Here is a 14,451-nt window from a genome sequence, read left to right as displayed (position 1 = left end):
TGTCCACAAAATGTTCACTGAGTCAATTTAAATTTAGGCCATGACTTTGGACACCACCTGTTATGGTGGTCACTCAGGAGAGGACAGGTGGTGTGTTGCTGAGTGAGTTACTGAGCACCAGAGCCAGGTCAGGTCACTGCTGCCCTTGCACTGCTTCTTGTAAGGCTTGTTCTCATCTGGTTTGGGTGGTTGCTGCTGTAGTTACTCCTATAACAAATTCAGATCATGGGTAACAAAAATTTTAAGGTTTTTCCATTAAAATCTCTACCTCTAGTTCCTTTGGACCTGGCCATAGGATTTAATATAGTAATGAACTTTTCTTGCCCTGCTCAGGGTTGCACATACCCATAGGCTTCAGTCCCTCAGGTGTATACCTGCTCCAAGTGAAGCCCTATTGATGAGCCACAGTCTCTTCAGTGAACACCTGCTGCTGCATAGGCTTATCCATAGTCACTCTGAGGTGCACCTGTTCCAGCATGGCCTTCTCCATGGGCCACAATGCCTTCAGAAATATACCTGCTCCAATGTGCCCTTACCCACAGCCACAGTCCCTTCAGGAGTGAATTTGCTCCAACTGGGCTTTACCTATAGCTAGTCACTCCTGAGATGTTCTGCTCTATTGTGGGCTTATCCACGCCTCAGTGCTTTGAGATGCTCATCGTGACCTCACTCACAGCCACCAATTCTTCGGGGTGTACCTGCTGCAGCATGGACTCATCCATATGCACTGGTACTTCAGGGTGTACTTACCCTTGGTCCACAATCCCTTCAGAGGGCCACCTGCTGCAGCACAGACATAACTTCAGCCACAGACTCTTTGTGATGCACCTGCTCTAGCATGGGCTTACCCGTGGCTGCACACACTTTGGAGTGTCCTGCTCCTGCATGGGCTCATCCACAGGTCACAGTCTTTTTGATTCAGGTTGACACCAGAGTTCCAGCCTGTCCAGTACAGCAGCACAGACACAGCCATGATGCCCTGGCCATCTGCCAGGCCAGGCACGTGGCCATTGCTGTCATGATGTAAGATGATCAGCAGTGCAATAAGAAGCAAAAGCAAAAAGTAGCCACTAATGGGCACAAGGCTCTAGTTTAGAGTAAGGAAAGCAAGCCGCATTGCAAGCCTGCCAACTTATAGCTAAACAGCAATAACAGCTATAAATTAGATGTAGCCCATTTTAAAAATATATTGTTACCTTGAACCCTTTGATCCTCACGCTGGGCATCAAGGCAGGCTGTCATGGTTTAACCCCTGCTGGAAAACTAAGCCACACTCAGCCACTCACTCCCCCACAGTGGGATGGGGCGGAGAATCAAGCATAAAAACAGGAAAATTTGTGGGTCGAAATACAATTTAACAGGTTAAGCAAAAGGCACACATGCAAGCAAAGCAAAACAAGGAATGCACTGCTTCCTGTTGCCATGCTGTGTTCAGCTATCTTCATGGCAGCAGGGCTCCTTCACAGATACTGGTTACTTAGGAGGACAAATGCCATAACTCCAAACTTATTTCCCTTCCTTCTTCTTTTACCAGCTTTACATACTGGTATATAAATATACATGATGTCATATTGTATGGAATATGCCTTTGGTTAGTTGGTGTCAGCTGTCCCATCTGTACTTCCTCCCAGTTTCTTGTGCACCCAAAGCCTACTCACTGATGGGGTAGTGTGAGAAGCAGAAAACATGTTGAATCAGTGTAAGCACTGCTCAGCAGTAACTAAAACATATCTGTATTATCAACATTTTTTGCAGCACAAACCAAAACATAGCTCGACACTAGCTACAGTGAAGAAAATTACCTCAATACCAGCCAAAACCCGCGCAACAGGCAAAATAGCATAAGTAGAGAAATTCAAGTGATGTGGGTAAACAGAAGCCTGTTTCCAACATGAGGCAGCTCTTAGCGTTCTCTAGCTAGCTGGACCGTCCTTCTGTCACCAAGTCATCTTTTAAATTACTAACCTTTCAGATGTAAGGTGATGCCTCATTACAGGTATCACCTATTATAGGCTTTATTATGGGAGCTCAGTACCTTCTAATTTCTTGAAGAGGTTATATAAAAAATAAAAAATTACCAAAGAACAATTCACTGAAAACGTCAGTAAAGAAAATTAAATGTACAACAGTCTTGCATTTTATAATAATGAAACTGCCTCCTGTCCATTTCTTCAAAAATAAATGCCACCATAAATATGACAATGATGTCTTAGAGAAAAAAAAACCAAAAAACAACTTTTTCTCTGGTGTTATTGATGCCATAACTTCTAGACAACAAGGATTCTTTTCCAAGAATTAATATCATCCTTGCAAAGATGATTATGCTTTGTACTGTTGTTTTGCTGCCAGACATCCCCATTTATGAAATAAATATATCTCTTGATATAAAAAACAACCTCCAAAGCCATAATGGTACATACATAATAAGCCATTAGTTCTCAGCATAAGCATCACAGAAATTATATAACTTGAATTTTACTAATGGGAGCAGCGGGCTGGATTCTCTGCTACTTTGGAACTGATGTACTTATTTCTTTGTGCACAGTAGATGTAATGACTATAGAAAAAAATTACCAATTTTTACACCCACTTTTTTATCACCCTGGAGAAGTGTTGAAAACTACTTTAGATAAGGACTAAACATGGGAAAAGGAAACCAAGGTCTGTTTCTGTTAGACACAGCTCATCCATAATAGATTGCTTTAGCTCAGTCCTCATCAGCATTACCCATGGGAGCCAGCAAAGTGATCCAACATCACTTTTACTTACTTTGCAATGCTAAGCTGAAGGCTGCACTATAACGTGGGGTTTTGTCTGATAAATACTACTTCAGCTCCCTTCTAACAGAATCTGTTTAGTCAGTAACACAGTTAGTTACAGTCAACTGGCCTAGCAGCTCCTTCAGGCTCCTCAAGGAAACTGTTCTACAAATACTTTCCTGTAAGTTTATTTAGCACAGCCCAGCAATACATAGGTATTTTCAAAAGTACAATACATTGGTATTTTAAAGGTATTCGCAATGAGCTATGCTGCAGTGCCCTGGTGGATGAGCAGCTGTTTGGCAAGACAACTCAGGACTCCTTACAAAGGTCACCGAAGATATGGGGATAGTAAAAAAGAAAAATCTGGGGCACTCAAACGTCACAAAATAAGATCAGCTCAGGAAAAAGATCTGTGGAAAATGCTGATTCAGTGCTTGAGCAATAGTATTTGATGTGTAATTTATGTAAATGAATGTATTACATCACCTAAAATTGTCTTTTTTTAATGGTACTAGACCAAAGTTAACTTTAATCCTAGCCAGAGAAATGCCAGTTAGCCTATAAACCTTTCATTTTCCAGTACCTATTCTTCCTGGTAATTATGAATTGCCATAAACAGCTTAATAAGAATCAGTATCAGCTTATACCAATTCTGCTATGTTCTGATCTGCAGCAGAACCCTCTCAGTGCTCAAGTTTACACCATTCTCATTTTCCAACAAGCAGCTGAAATCCGTTTGTGTTCTAGTACTTGGAAATTTCGAGACATTATTAGAAATGTTTGCAAACTAAGGCTTTGATTCTGAAATCAAATCCAGTTGAATGTTTCTACAAGTACAGTGTACAAATACTCTTACATGGACTTAGCTACTGGACTGTGCTGGTTTTAAGACCAATTACTATATTATATGAGAGGAATTGATAAGGGTTCACATAAAGGTTATATTAAATGAGTTACTTTTTAAATTAAAGAGAAAAAAGGAACAGCTTTTTTCAGTTAGCAGTTTCTTGTTATTAAATATTTTTGAGACTTAATAAGCAACATCTTTTCTTTTTTTTTTTTTTTTTTAATAGAAGCCATAGATGCACCACATTATTTGCAATATTTTCATATGGTAACAGATGACCTTTTTCTTTCACAGGTAAAAATTTTCAACAGATGTCTGTAGACCAACCCAAAATAAAAAATCTTACTCCTGTGCGGAACAGCTTACCTCCTGTACCCAACCACTGTGCTCACAAAAGTGCAGGCAAATCTCAGTAAGAGTATAATTTTGTGTGCCTCCATCACTGCTATCTGAGATCTTGAGAGAGGTTTCATGTTCCTTTTTTACAGCATCTTAGAATGGCTGAGATTGGAAGGCATCTCCGGAGACTGTCAAGTCCAGTCCCCCTGCCCATTTAGAGGTCACCTACAGCAGGTTGCTCAAGATCGGAGTTTAAATACTTCAATGGATGAGGTGTACAAAACTTCTTTATACAACCAGTTCCAGGATTTGATCACCCTCAGAGTTAAAAGTTTTCTTTTTACTTGTTTGTACCCAGTGACCTTTTCCCCTTCATAGGACATGACTGAGCAGAGTCTGGCTCCCTCTTTGCTGCTCCCCCCAGTCAGACATTTATGCATACTGACAAGATCCCCTGAGCTGCCTTCGCTTCTCAATGCAAGACAGTCCCAGGCCTTTCAGCCTCCCCTTTGAGGCTGGACACTCCATTCCCTTAATCATTGGACTTGGCTCTAGTATGTCCATGTCTCTCACGTACTGGGGGTCCCAAGACTGGGGCACAGCACTCCAGATGTGTCTTGCCAATGATGAGTAGAGGGGAAGGATCACCTCTCACAATCTGCTGGTAATACTTTTCCTGTTGCAGCCTTGGATGCTATCATCTGTCTTTGCTTCTAGGGCATATTGCTGGCTCATGGTCATCTTGTCTGTCAGGATCCCCCAGGTCACTTTTTTTTAAAAGCTCCTTTTCAGCTTTTTGATCCTCAGCATGGGAGAGGGCAAGGAGTTACTCCTCCCCAGATGCAGGACTTCACATTTCCCTTTGTAAGAGTTTTGTCCATCAATTTCTCCTGCCTGTCAAGGTCTCTCTGAGTGGCAGCACACTCATCTGTTGTATCAGCTATGCCTCCCAGTTTTATATCATTTGTAAGCTTGCAGGAGGTGCACTCTGCCCCACTGCCCAAGTAATTAATGAAGATATTACATAGTATTAGTCCCAGTATATACCTGGGGTATTCCACTAGTGACTGGCACACAACCAGCAGAACTTGGTGCTGGTCACAACTCTTTTTTCCAATGAGTTTCACAGAGTTAGCCGAGTAGAAGTGGCCATCAATACAAAGGAGAGACTGATTCCATTTGTTTTCCAGATTAGAGGTGACTGGTATTCTCAGAAATGGGATTTATCCCTCTGTTTCACTCTCAATTGCATATGCCTGTATGATTCTGGTAGCTTTTCAGAGGAGCAGACCATGATGTAACATGGTGACTTACAGGATGTAAAGAGATGGATGACATCCTAATGTCAGAAAAAGTTTGCACATGTGATTTTCTGCTTGGCAGAAAAAGTTTATACATGTTGAAAGCCAGGATGAGGAATGATTCTCCTGCAGAAAGCAGAAGAATACCATGACACTGATTTTTCTGTCCTGCTAGCAAAAATTAGAGGGAAGAGGATTAGAACAAGATCATAATGTTTAAAAAACTTCTGTCATTTTCTGAATTTTACTTTGATGACAATGGATTCTATCTCTCTGTGTCTTAAGCACAGTGGATAGACTAGCTTTTACATGAGGATGCAAATCATACATTTATCTCATTCTAACAGCTACTGGTTTGGGTAGCTTCTATAACATGGAAACTAAAGGCACTGAGAGAGCAATAGACTTTTTTTTTCCTCTGCATTTTCAGCCAGCTTCTCATTCCCAAGGCAACTAGAAGCAAAGTCCCAGAGATCAAGGAGTGCCTTGCCCTGCTCCCACAGCCCTGTCAGAGTGACCAAACTTAGTGAGTTTCCCAGGCATCAGAAACTGGGGTGTTATTTACAAATTCTAGCCCTACTCCAAGCAATGTTCTGCCTTGACATTCTTGTGCTTCACTGAATCTAAAGCTCCCAGTGTATTTTGGATGATGATGTGCAGTTTGCCATTTTGACATTTCAGAGCTAGATTTAAGAGTCATTACCTCTTACAAGTTGCAGGAGCAGTTCTACAGTCTTAACAAGATTACTAAAAACAAAACAGCAGCGGTAGCTTTATAGGGAATATCAGACTGGATAGGGGGAATACAGAATCCTGCACTACTGTTGCATAGTAAATAAATGAGAAAGAAGAAAAATAGAGATATGTGGAGTATTGAGGTGGTATTCTCTGTCTGCTCAGAGGAAGTAATCTAACTTCTTTCAAAACCTCACCTCCAAGTCTGCTATTTTTAAACTTTCTACTAATGTTTTCTGTGTCTTCTTGTTAAAATAGACTTGTAAGCGAAACCCTAAAAACAGAATCATTTCATAATCACTTTTTCATGTTTCTTTCAGTAACTCATACAAATAGCCAGGATTTCCATTCTAGTCTCCTACCAAAACCTAAGTTGTACAAATTAATAAAATTTAAAATAAAATAAATTTATCAGAGTTAATCATGGTTTAATTAACTAATTCAGTACATTTATCCAGATGGCATTGCTGCTCACAGATCAGTTCATGCCAGTAGCAGAAAAGCAAAAAACCTTGCTTTTCTTATGTAAATTATCTTATGTAAACTGGGTTACATTTCTTCTTTGTTAAACATAAATGACACATTTGATCATGGAGCTTTCCAAATAATTGTTTAAGAGTCAGGATTCCACTCCTCCTTCCTCTAGTCCTAAAAATGTTACTCTTCTAGACTTTAAGCCATAGTTTACATGGTTACGTAGTAACTTAAACCATAGGTTATAAACTGGCACCCTCAAGATTTTTCTAGGCCCTAAGATGTCCCTCACATGACTTCTTGAATATCCTCATCATGTCCTTGCACCTCTGTTACTCTGCATCCTGCTGCCCTAGTTCCATCACAACCTGTCTATCCCATCCCTTGAGTCTCCCAAGAACCCTTGGGAAACAGGCTTATAACTATCATGCACTGCTCATGCATTGGCAGAATTGTTTTCCAAATCAATATGAGACTTCCAGATAAGCCTCTGCTGCATTCTCTTCTTCATGTGGCTTAGAAGGTCTGAAACCACAGTGAGGCTATTACTTGTTGACACAAAAAAGAAAAAAAACCAAACAAAATGACAACAAAACAAAACAAAAAAAAACCCCACAAAGTAATACACAAAAAATACCTCTATTTCTACAGGTCATCTAGCATTTTTTTAAACAATGTTTCCGTGTGTTTTTATTCATTATTATTTAAAGTTTCTTCTTTCCCAAATTAACAGCAAAAGAGTACACAGATCATCCTCTCCATAACTCCGTGGTCCACTGCTTGCAAAAGGAAGAGAATCTAAGAGCCATCCCTTTTGCTGCAGTACATAGTCCCTGGGCAATGCCTGCCCGACACTCTTATCCTTGCCTCTGCAGTTTGTAATAGCAGCAACTCAAGAGTCACTTGCTTTTAGTAGATGACTCTGCACTCTGAACATGAATAATTACTCGTTATTTTGCTGTATGTAGATTCTGGATGTGTAGCAACCAGCCCTAAGGGTTCTGTCTCTCACAGACCCCAGTGCTGGGTCCAGGCTTCTGTGTTTCAATATATATAATAATACCAGTCATTTTATGTATTATTTCAAATCCATCCATGCACAAGTTCTGAAGTCCTTACTGAATATCCTAAAATGAGTATATCATGTAAGACTAAGTGGGAAGCACTCATGTCAGGATGCTGTTTTCTACTTTGGATGAGCATGGGTTTGTAATAGCTATCTGGTCATGGGGGTGAAATTAAACTACACTGCTTTTGCTTAAACCCTCATTAAGGACTTATCTAGTACATAAAGTGTCCTGGGTATATTTTACAGACCTGTAAACTTGGAAAGCATGGCCTATGCTCCAAAAAGAGAAACAAGTGAGCCTTTCAGTATACATTTGGTTTACAAACAAAAATTTAAATTAACTCAAGCATTCTATCATGGACAGGAAACAAATGGGCCTGTTCATTGGAGTTAGCCCTGCCTGATACATGAAAATTCACAATGAATTAAAGCAAATTATTAATATTTTTGGTTGTTGGATTGTTTCAGTTTTTTTAATTTTTATTTCATTGTAATTTCCTGAAATTCTGAAAATGAATGAACCATGAATAAGAACCATGAATTACAATACATTGCCAAAAGTCTGGCAGCTCTAATAAACCCTGTTTGTTCAGACCATCACAACATGAATTCTACTGAAATTAGCAGAAAAAAAAGAAAAAAAAAAATTCTACCAAATTTTTTAATCCTGTCTATAAAGATTTTTCTTTGCCCCAAATAGATACCTGGTAAGTCTTAGATAACTATTGGTCCTGACAAATAAATTAAGAAATTAGTATGAGGCACATGGTACAGAGGAATATAGCAAGAAGAACTCCAGCCTCTTTTGTACAATGTTTATAGTAAAAAATACACAGATGCAAACCTTTAAAAGAGGTAACATTTGTTTTCAATAGGACAAATTTCTGACATTAATTATACATTACATAAATCTACAGAGATGGAAGGGCTTGCAAGTCACTTAGTGTGCTTATTCTTTGCAGAGGCATGGAAGATGCAGAGTTTCTGCTTGAACTTCTTCAGTATATTTCTGACCCAGGCACCATAAGTGACCTTGGTTACCTGCAGAACTGTTACTTCCCTAACCAGTTATTCCCCATCTTAGATTTGGACTTCCATTGGTTTGGGGTTTCTTTGTTTCCCCTAAGTTCAGAGGTTTGTGACATCCTGAGTTTTGTTATCTGAATTTCTTAGTGTTTCTCAAATTTATCAAGGTCATTTTGAATTGTAAATCTGTTCTCAGAGAACTTTTTTTTTCATCCAGTATGTGTCCACATTATGGTAGTGGATTCACCCTATTTTTAATGAGAATTTGTGACAGTTATTAATGCTTCCTTATTAAAACTACGTAATTTTTCATTTCTCCTGCATTCCTGCCACCAGTATCCCAGCTACTCTATTTGATGTTGCTTGGTGAGCAGCGAAGAAGGCAAACTTCATAGGTTCAAAGATTTACCTCTAAGAAACACCTACTGTGGGCAGGATTTTAGGTACTGTGGATTTTTTAGGTTAGGTTAACCGACTTGAAATTCCTTAAGTCTTCTATTCTTGCCTTTTTATTCTACAGCCCTCAATAAACTATTCTACCTCTGAGTTTTTTAAGTGTGCTGAAAATTCAGTTTGGTTTGGGGTTTGTTTTTTAAAGATCAAAATTGACTTGTAAAGTCCAACTTCTCACAGGTGCATTAACTACCGTAGTTACTTAGTTCATGGCAGTTGATTATGTGATCTGTCATTTTTACTAAAAATCGGTTCATTTATACTGATGCAGATGGAACAAAATCACAGATGCAATGAGAATGCAACCAAGGAAAAATTAATGTGAAAAATTGCAAGAAAGATTCTGTAGCCAAAACAGAGATGGTGTTAACTCCAGTCAGGAACTCTTCATATGACTAAACTGAAAAACCCGAAATGTTTGTATACAAAGAGTTTGTGAGTAAAATGGAAAATTAAATTAAAAGAAGCTAATGTAATTTACAATAGATTTCAAGGCAAAGAAAAACAGGTCTACAATTAAAGTTTTGAATTCTCTGTTTAAAAATTTAGGAAATTAGTGAGTTGCCTGAATGAAAGAGCATGGATGAATGAGGATTTCAATATAGAGAAGATACAGAACTATGTTAACTTTAAAATACAGTGTTACACTGCTGAGTGTGAGGTAATCAAAATCCACAGTTTCTTACAAGACTTTTGTCAGATACAGGACATAAAATTGCTGTAGCTCTTGTGTTTCACTGTGAGTCCTGATGTGCTAAAAGCCACTTTTGTGGCCACTGACTCGCAGAGTATGTATAGACTATCTTAATGATTGATTGTGCCTAGAGCAACATAGACATGGTGCCCATTTTATTCCATTCCATCTTTCTAGGATTTTGATCAGAATTTACCCAAAAAACCCTTCCACAAGTGTTTTGTTAAAATTAATATATTCCTATGAAACATTTCTATTTCAGTCAGCCTGTTGGTTTTGGGGTTTTTTTGATGAAAAAATGTTCTCTGGAAAGCCCTCCAAGCAGAACAAGTCTCCTTCAGACAAACTACAGATTTTCTGATTATCAAAAGTAAATCTTCGAGTTTATCAAGTCTCATTGATCATCAAACACAAAGTAAATCACTTAACAACAAAATTTTCTTCAGTCAAAGATTAGCCCTGGCAGGCTCTAGAAATTCTTAAATCATATTTTGATCACATTTTTCAAATACAGGTTTGAGTACACACAACACAAGACAAACAACAGTTCAATAAAAGTAGCAAATACATTTCTAAAAATGTTGTGCTTTTCACTTTCTGTGCACTCTCATTCTTTTTCTTTTTCCTCTAGTTCAGCTGCCATCTCAGGGTGCTAAGAAGTTTAAGTCCTTGCCTTTAGATTCACTAAGAACTGGTGCAGTTATACTCCCACCAGCCCTGGTCTCCAGATCCCAGAAAAGGGAACATTCTCAGAATCATTCACTCAATTCTCTAATGCCTGGTCTATCAGGAGAGCCTCTGAAACCAAGCCGTGTCCTACCTGCCAGAAGAACCCTAATCCTTCAGAAGAGCTTGAGAAATCCCTTCCCAAACCAGACTCTGAAAATTAACTCATTGCATTGGCCTCAGTCAGTTGAAAGAACTTGCTACAATACAGATGATGTACAGTAAAATCTCATTAATTTGCACTAAAGATGCTCTTGTGAACTGGAGCATAAATGAACAAAACCCAAGAAAGCACATCACAAAAGCTGCACTGTATACTTATCCTGGAATTTTCATTCTAGTTTTCATTTATTATTAAATTACTAATCAGTGTTGAATATGCTGTAAATATATTTTGTGAGTGGAAACCTCATAACACAATCTTGTTGCAGCAAAATGCTGCTAAATCTTCATAGAAAACAGGAACAAATAGTAAGGGTTTCTGTGTGATTTAAAGGTTGGGATTAGGGAAACAGACTCACAGAGATTCTCAGTAGTTTGTAAATGCAAAGGTGCTGATTCTGAGGCTGTGTGCCACCAAAATATCTTGTCTAATATTAAACCAATAAGCTCAAAATAAAGGGCAGTTTTAGTAAAATAAGTGATTTGGTTCTGTTTTTCACATACTTTCTGTGTTGTAAGTTTGTGGGGTTTGGCATTCAACAAGATTGGAAAAGTGCAATGAAACACTAATCCCAGTGGGACAGATGGTGCTCTCACACCAACTGGTCAGAACTCGTCATTGCACTTCGTTGCAGATTTATGTCTCTTTCATTTAAACCTTCATATTCCTCAGTGAGAACAATGCAACTGCATATTGTTATTTTCATAACACAAGGATTGTACGGTTCTGAGTCATTAGGCATTATTTCATCACTTTGATCACTGAACTGAAGAAGGAAACCTAACTAGACTGCTGTTCAGGCAAGAGCTTGGCAAGTCCTATAAGCCTTTACTAAACATTTCACAAGACTGTACTTTCCAAGAGGCCAGCAAAGATGCCAGCCTCTGCTTGATTCAGGATTCTCATCTAAATCTTGCTGCCATAATTCCATAGGCTTCCCCACCCTGATTATGGAGGGGCTGTGGGCATTACTGTAGGCAGGCTGAGGAGGGGGAGAGTCCTGTTTTGTCACCCTTTCTGTATCACCATTGCAAGTGAATCTGTCCTACACTAACTATATCAGCAGCTCAGTCAGCAAGGGAATGGGATATTGGTTTAGATAAAAGTTGTATTAGCTGTACAAACATTTGTTTTGCTGTGTGACAATAAAAGACAAACCTGACACAAAAGAGAAGATAATTATGTTCCAGTAGCTGTAGCTTCCAATTTCCTTGTGGTAATGACTGTAAATAGAAGGATGGCTGGTGGCTGTCACAGACAATCCTGGAAAGAAAAAAGCAGAGCAAACCAAAAGCTGCTCTGACACAACAGAGGGAAAAGGTAACTTTGGGAACTTTTGCACACAAATAAAAGGTTATTTTATTTTTAAACATCTAATCCAAATGTTAGGGTATAAGTGATGTAAACCTCAGGCTTCTAGCTGAAATCTGTAAGAGTAAAAAGCTCATGTGCTTGGGCCCGACAAGCAAGCTACTCCCTGAGGATAGGCAGAAACAATACTGCGTAACAGAAGCACACTCTGCTAAAGGAAAAATCAATTCTGGCATGCTCTCTTTGCTCAGTCCAGTCACACTAAAAAGTCCAGAGTCCGCCCTGCAGCAGACTGGTATTTGCGCCTCAGGGTCACTGCCTTGAGCTGCTCTACTCTCCAGAGCCCCTGAGTTTCTCTGCCCAGTAACTCAGCCAGTTGCAACACTCAGATTCTCTGTTCTGACTCCAGTCTTTTTGTACCTATTGTTCATACCTCCCACAAGAGACTAGTGGTTTAAGTGAGTTGCTAGAAACATGGAAGATTAAGCCACTATTGAAAGGTACAGAGCAGATAGTTTCAGTGCAGGCTGCACAGAGAAGGAAAAGTTAATTCAGTATAGTTTTGGTTGGCAGTCAATAAACTCCATGTTAGCCCTAAGTGTCAGTGCAGACATGAAAATTAGGCTTGTCTTCATAGAGTGAGAGCCCAAAGTAACCACTCTGGCAGAGATTAATTACCTTTAGTTTAACATAGTGCTTGGGAATGGGTACAGTGCATGGAAGGAAGAGAAGACCAAATGGCACAGCAAGGAAATGCCAGTAAGGTCAAGTATTTGTAACTCCATCACCATGCTAGCACTTTAGACTAGGTAAGATAGCTCTTTGCTGTCAACTGAGATGCCTCCAAAGAAGCAGGTCATGTACTGCAGCTATATTTTTTCCTGAGTAGAAGGGAATCCTCAGTGCTTTTATTTGTTTTGTGAGAAGAGGTGAATTTCTCTTATCTTTTGTGTTGTGAGGCAATCAAAATCCACAGTTAGTCTGCCTGTCCAGAGAGCAGAGGAGTGCTGGGCTGCATAATGGCAATCATAAAAAGCTGAGGTGGCACCTATTTGTTTGCCAGCTGCAGTGCCGTGCTGGAGACAGATACAGGAGCAGTCTGTGCTGGCTTCCCATAGAGGACTGAACAAATCTCAGATGTCTCCAGTATTACAGCAAAAGAGAAAGGGAGAGACATTCTCCCATGCCTTAGGGAGACGCTTCATTAGCAGAAAGGAAGTAATCAGCTTTCTGTTCTTCCTATTCAGCAATGCTTCACGAATGCAGCATGGGTGGACAAAGCTGAATAATGAACAATTTTTGATCAAAGATAACACTGTCTTTCAAATGAAATTCCTTAAAAAATGCAAATCTTTGAGTTGTGGTCACTTGAAGCTAGAAATACACATTACCACTGTCTCCTCTCTATACAGCTAGTTTGCAAGACAGGAAACATCTGCTAGCTTATGTTTTTATTTTATTTTCTCCCTTTTTTTCCTCATCTTCTTCTAGGAAGGAATGTTTTTTTCCCCCTGGGTCTCCAACCCAGAAAATAGACTTTTTCAGGAAGGGAACACAAATCTCATTGCCTGTTCAAAGGTAAGTATATAATACAGTACTTACCTGAACAGAGATAGTCTTAAATGAATGGTAATCTGAACCAAGACCTGGGTCACTTTTCTAATGCATTTCTTCTGTAGACCATTAATAAAGCAGTAGTTCACAATTTACCAATTACAGCTCTTTTAAAAATTAATGCTCATGGAAAGCACTAAAAATTATTCTCAGCAATGTTCCCAGCAGGAACAATTCTTATCTTTTGGGTTTGATAGCCACATTCTGTAGTAAATAAACAAGTTAAATCAAGTTGAAATATTTCATCTTGAGAGGAGAGCAGGCTGTTGATGCAGCATACTGCATGAAAGATAACAAATGAACCAATACCTACTTAAGATACACTGACCTCTTGCTCAGATCTTTCCTGGAAGATAATGGTAGAAGAGACAATAAGAGGCTAACACAGTTGATTAGCAACTGCCAAGAAATGTCTGCTCAGTAGGTCATGACAGAGATTTTTTTTCCCTCTGTCTAGTGATTAAATATCTCCGGCACATTCTTTTGTGGCACTAGCTGTGTGTTAACTCACAGAATACTGCAGTACTCAAGCATCTGGGGAGTTTGGCTTGGCACAGAGAGCTACGAAAATATATATACATACAGGATACATTTTCTGACCAAAACACAATAAACTTCCTCAGTGGAATATGCTCTACATTCCACATTTCATCTTTCAAACAGAATTTGAAAATGCTTTTAAAAATGGTGTAGCTTTTATTTCAGTAGGCCATTTATTTTATTTTTTTTATTTCTTACATTGATACTGAAGTGGTTTACTCTTCCAGTAAACTCTTCCAGTAAACTCTTTCTCTGAAGAAAGCTAGCAGTATTCCATTATTTAAAACATTCATTATTTACATATGAATGATATTATTGTATCATTGCAATCTTTCAATGCTGTTCTATTTCAAAGACTATTCTATTGATGATCACAGTATCTAAGGAGAAGATTTCT

The 14,451-nt window shown here is 38.9% G+C and overlaps 1 protein-coding gene across 5 annotated transcripts in view; it reads left to right on the top strand.

Annotated features, from left to right (window-relative positions):
• Positions 1-14,451, top strand: part of ANKRD55 (ankyrin repeat domain 55) — a 52,542-nt gene that overhangs the window by 37,198 nt on the left and 893 nt on the right. The window contains exons 8-9 of one of the 5 annotated variants that reach the window (XM_071730547.1): positions 3,904-4,005; positions 10,332-11,891. In XM_071730547.1, the coding sequence (XP_071586648.1) occupies positions 3,904-4,005; positions 10,332-10,651 (422 nt within the window). In that variant the 3' untranslated portion in view covers positions 10,652-11,891. Of the gene's footprint in view, positions 1-3,903; positions 4,006-10,331; positions 11,892-14,451 lie in introns of those variants that run through there. The other 4 variants (XM_071730545.1, XM_071730549.1, XM_071730548.1 and 1 more) reach the window with 4 other exon arrangements.

Source organism: Heliangelus exortis, chromosome Z (assembly GCF_036169615.1).
Source record: "Heliangelus exortis chromosome Z, bHelExo1.hap1, whole genome shotgun sequence".
NCBI classification, from domain to species: domain Eukaryota; kingdom Metazoa; phylum Chordata; class Aves; order Apodiformes; family Trochilidae; genus Heliangelus; species Heliangelus exortis.
The sequence above is the reverse complement of the archived record's forward strand: the minus strand, read 5'-3'. Positions and strand labels throughout refer to the sequence as shown.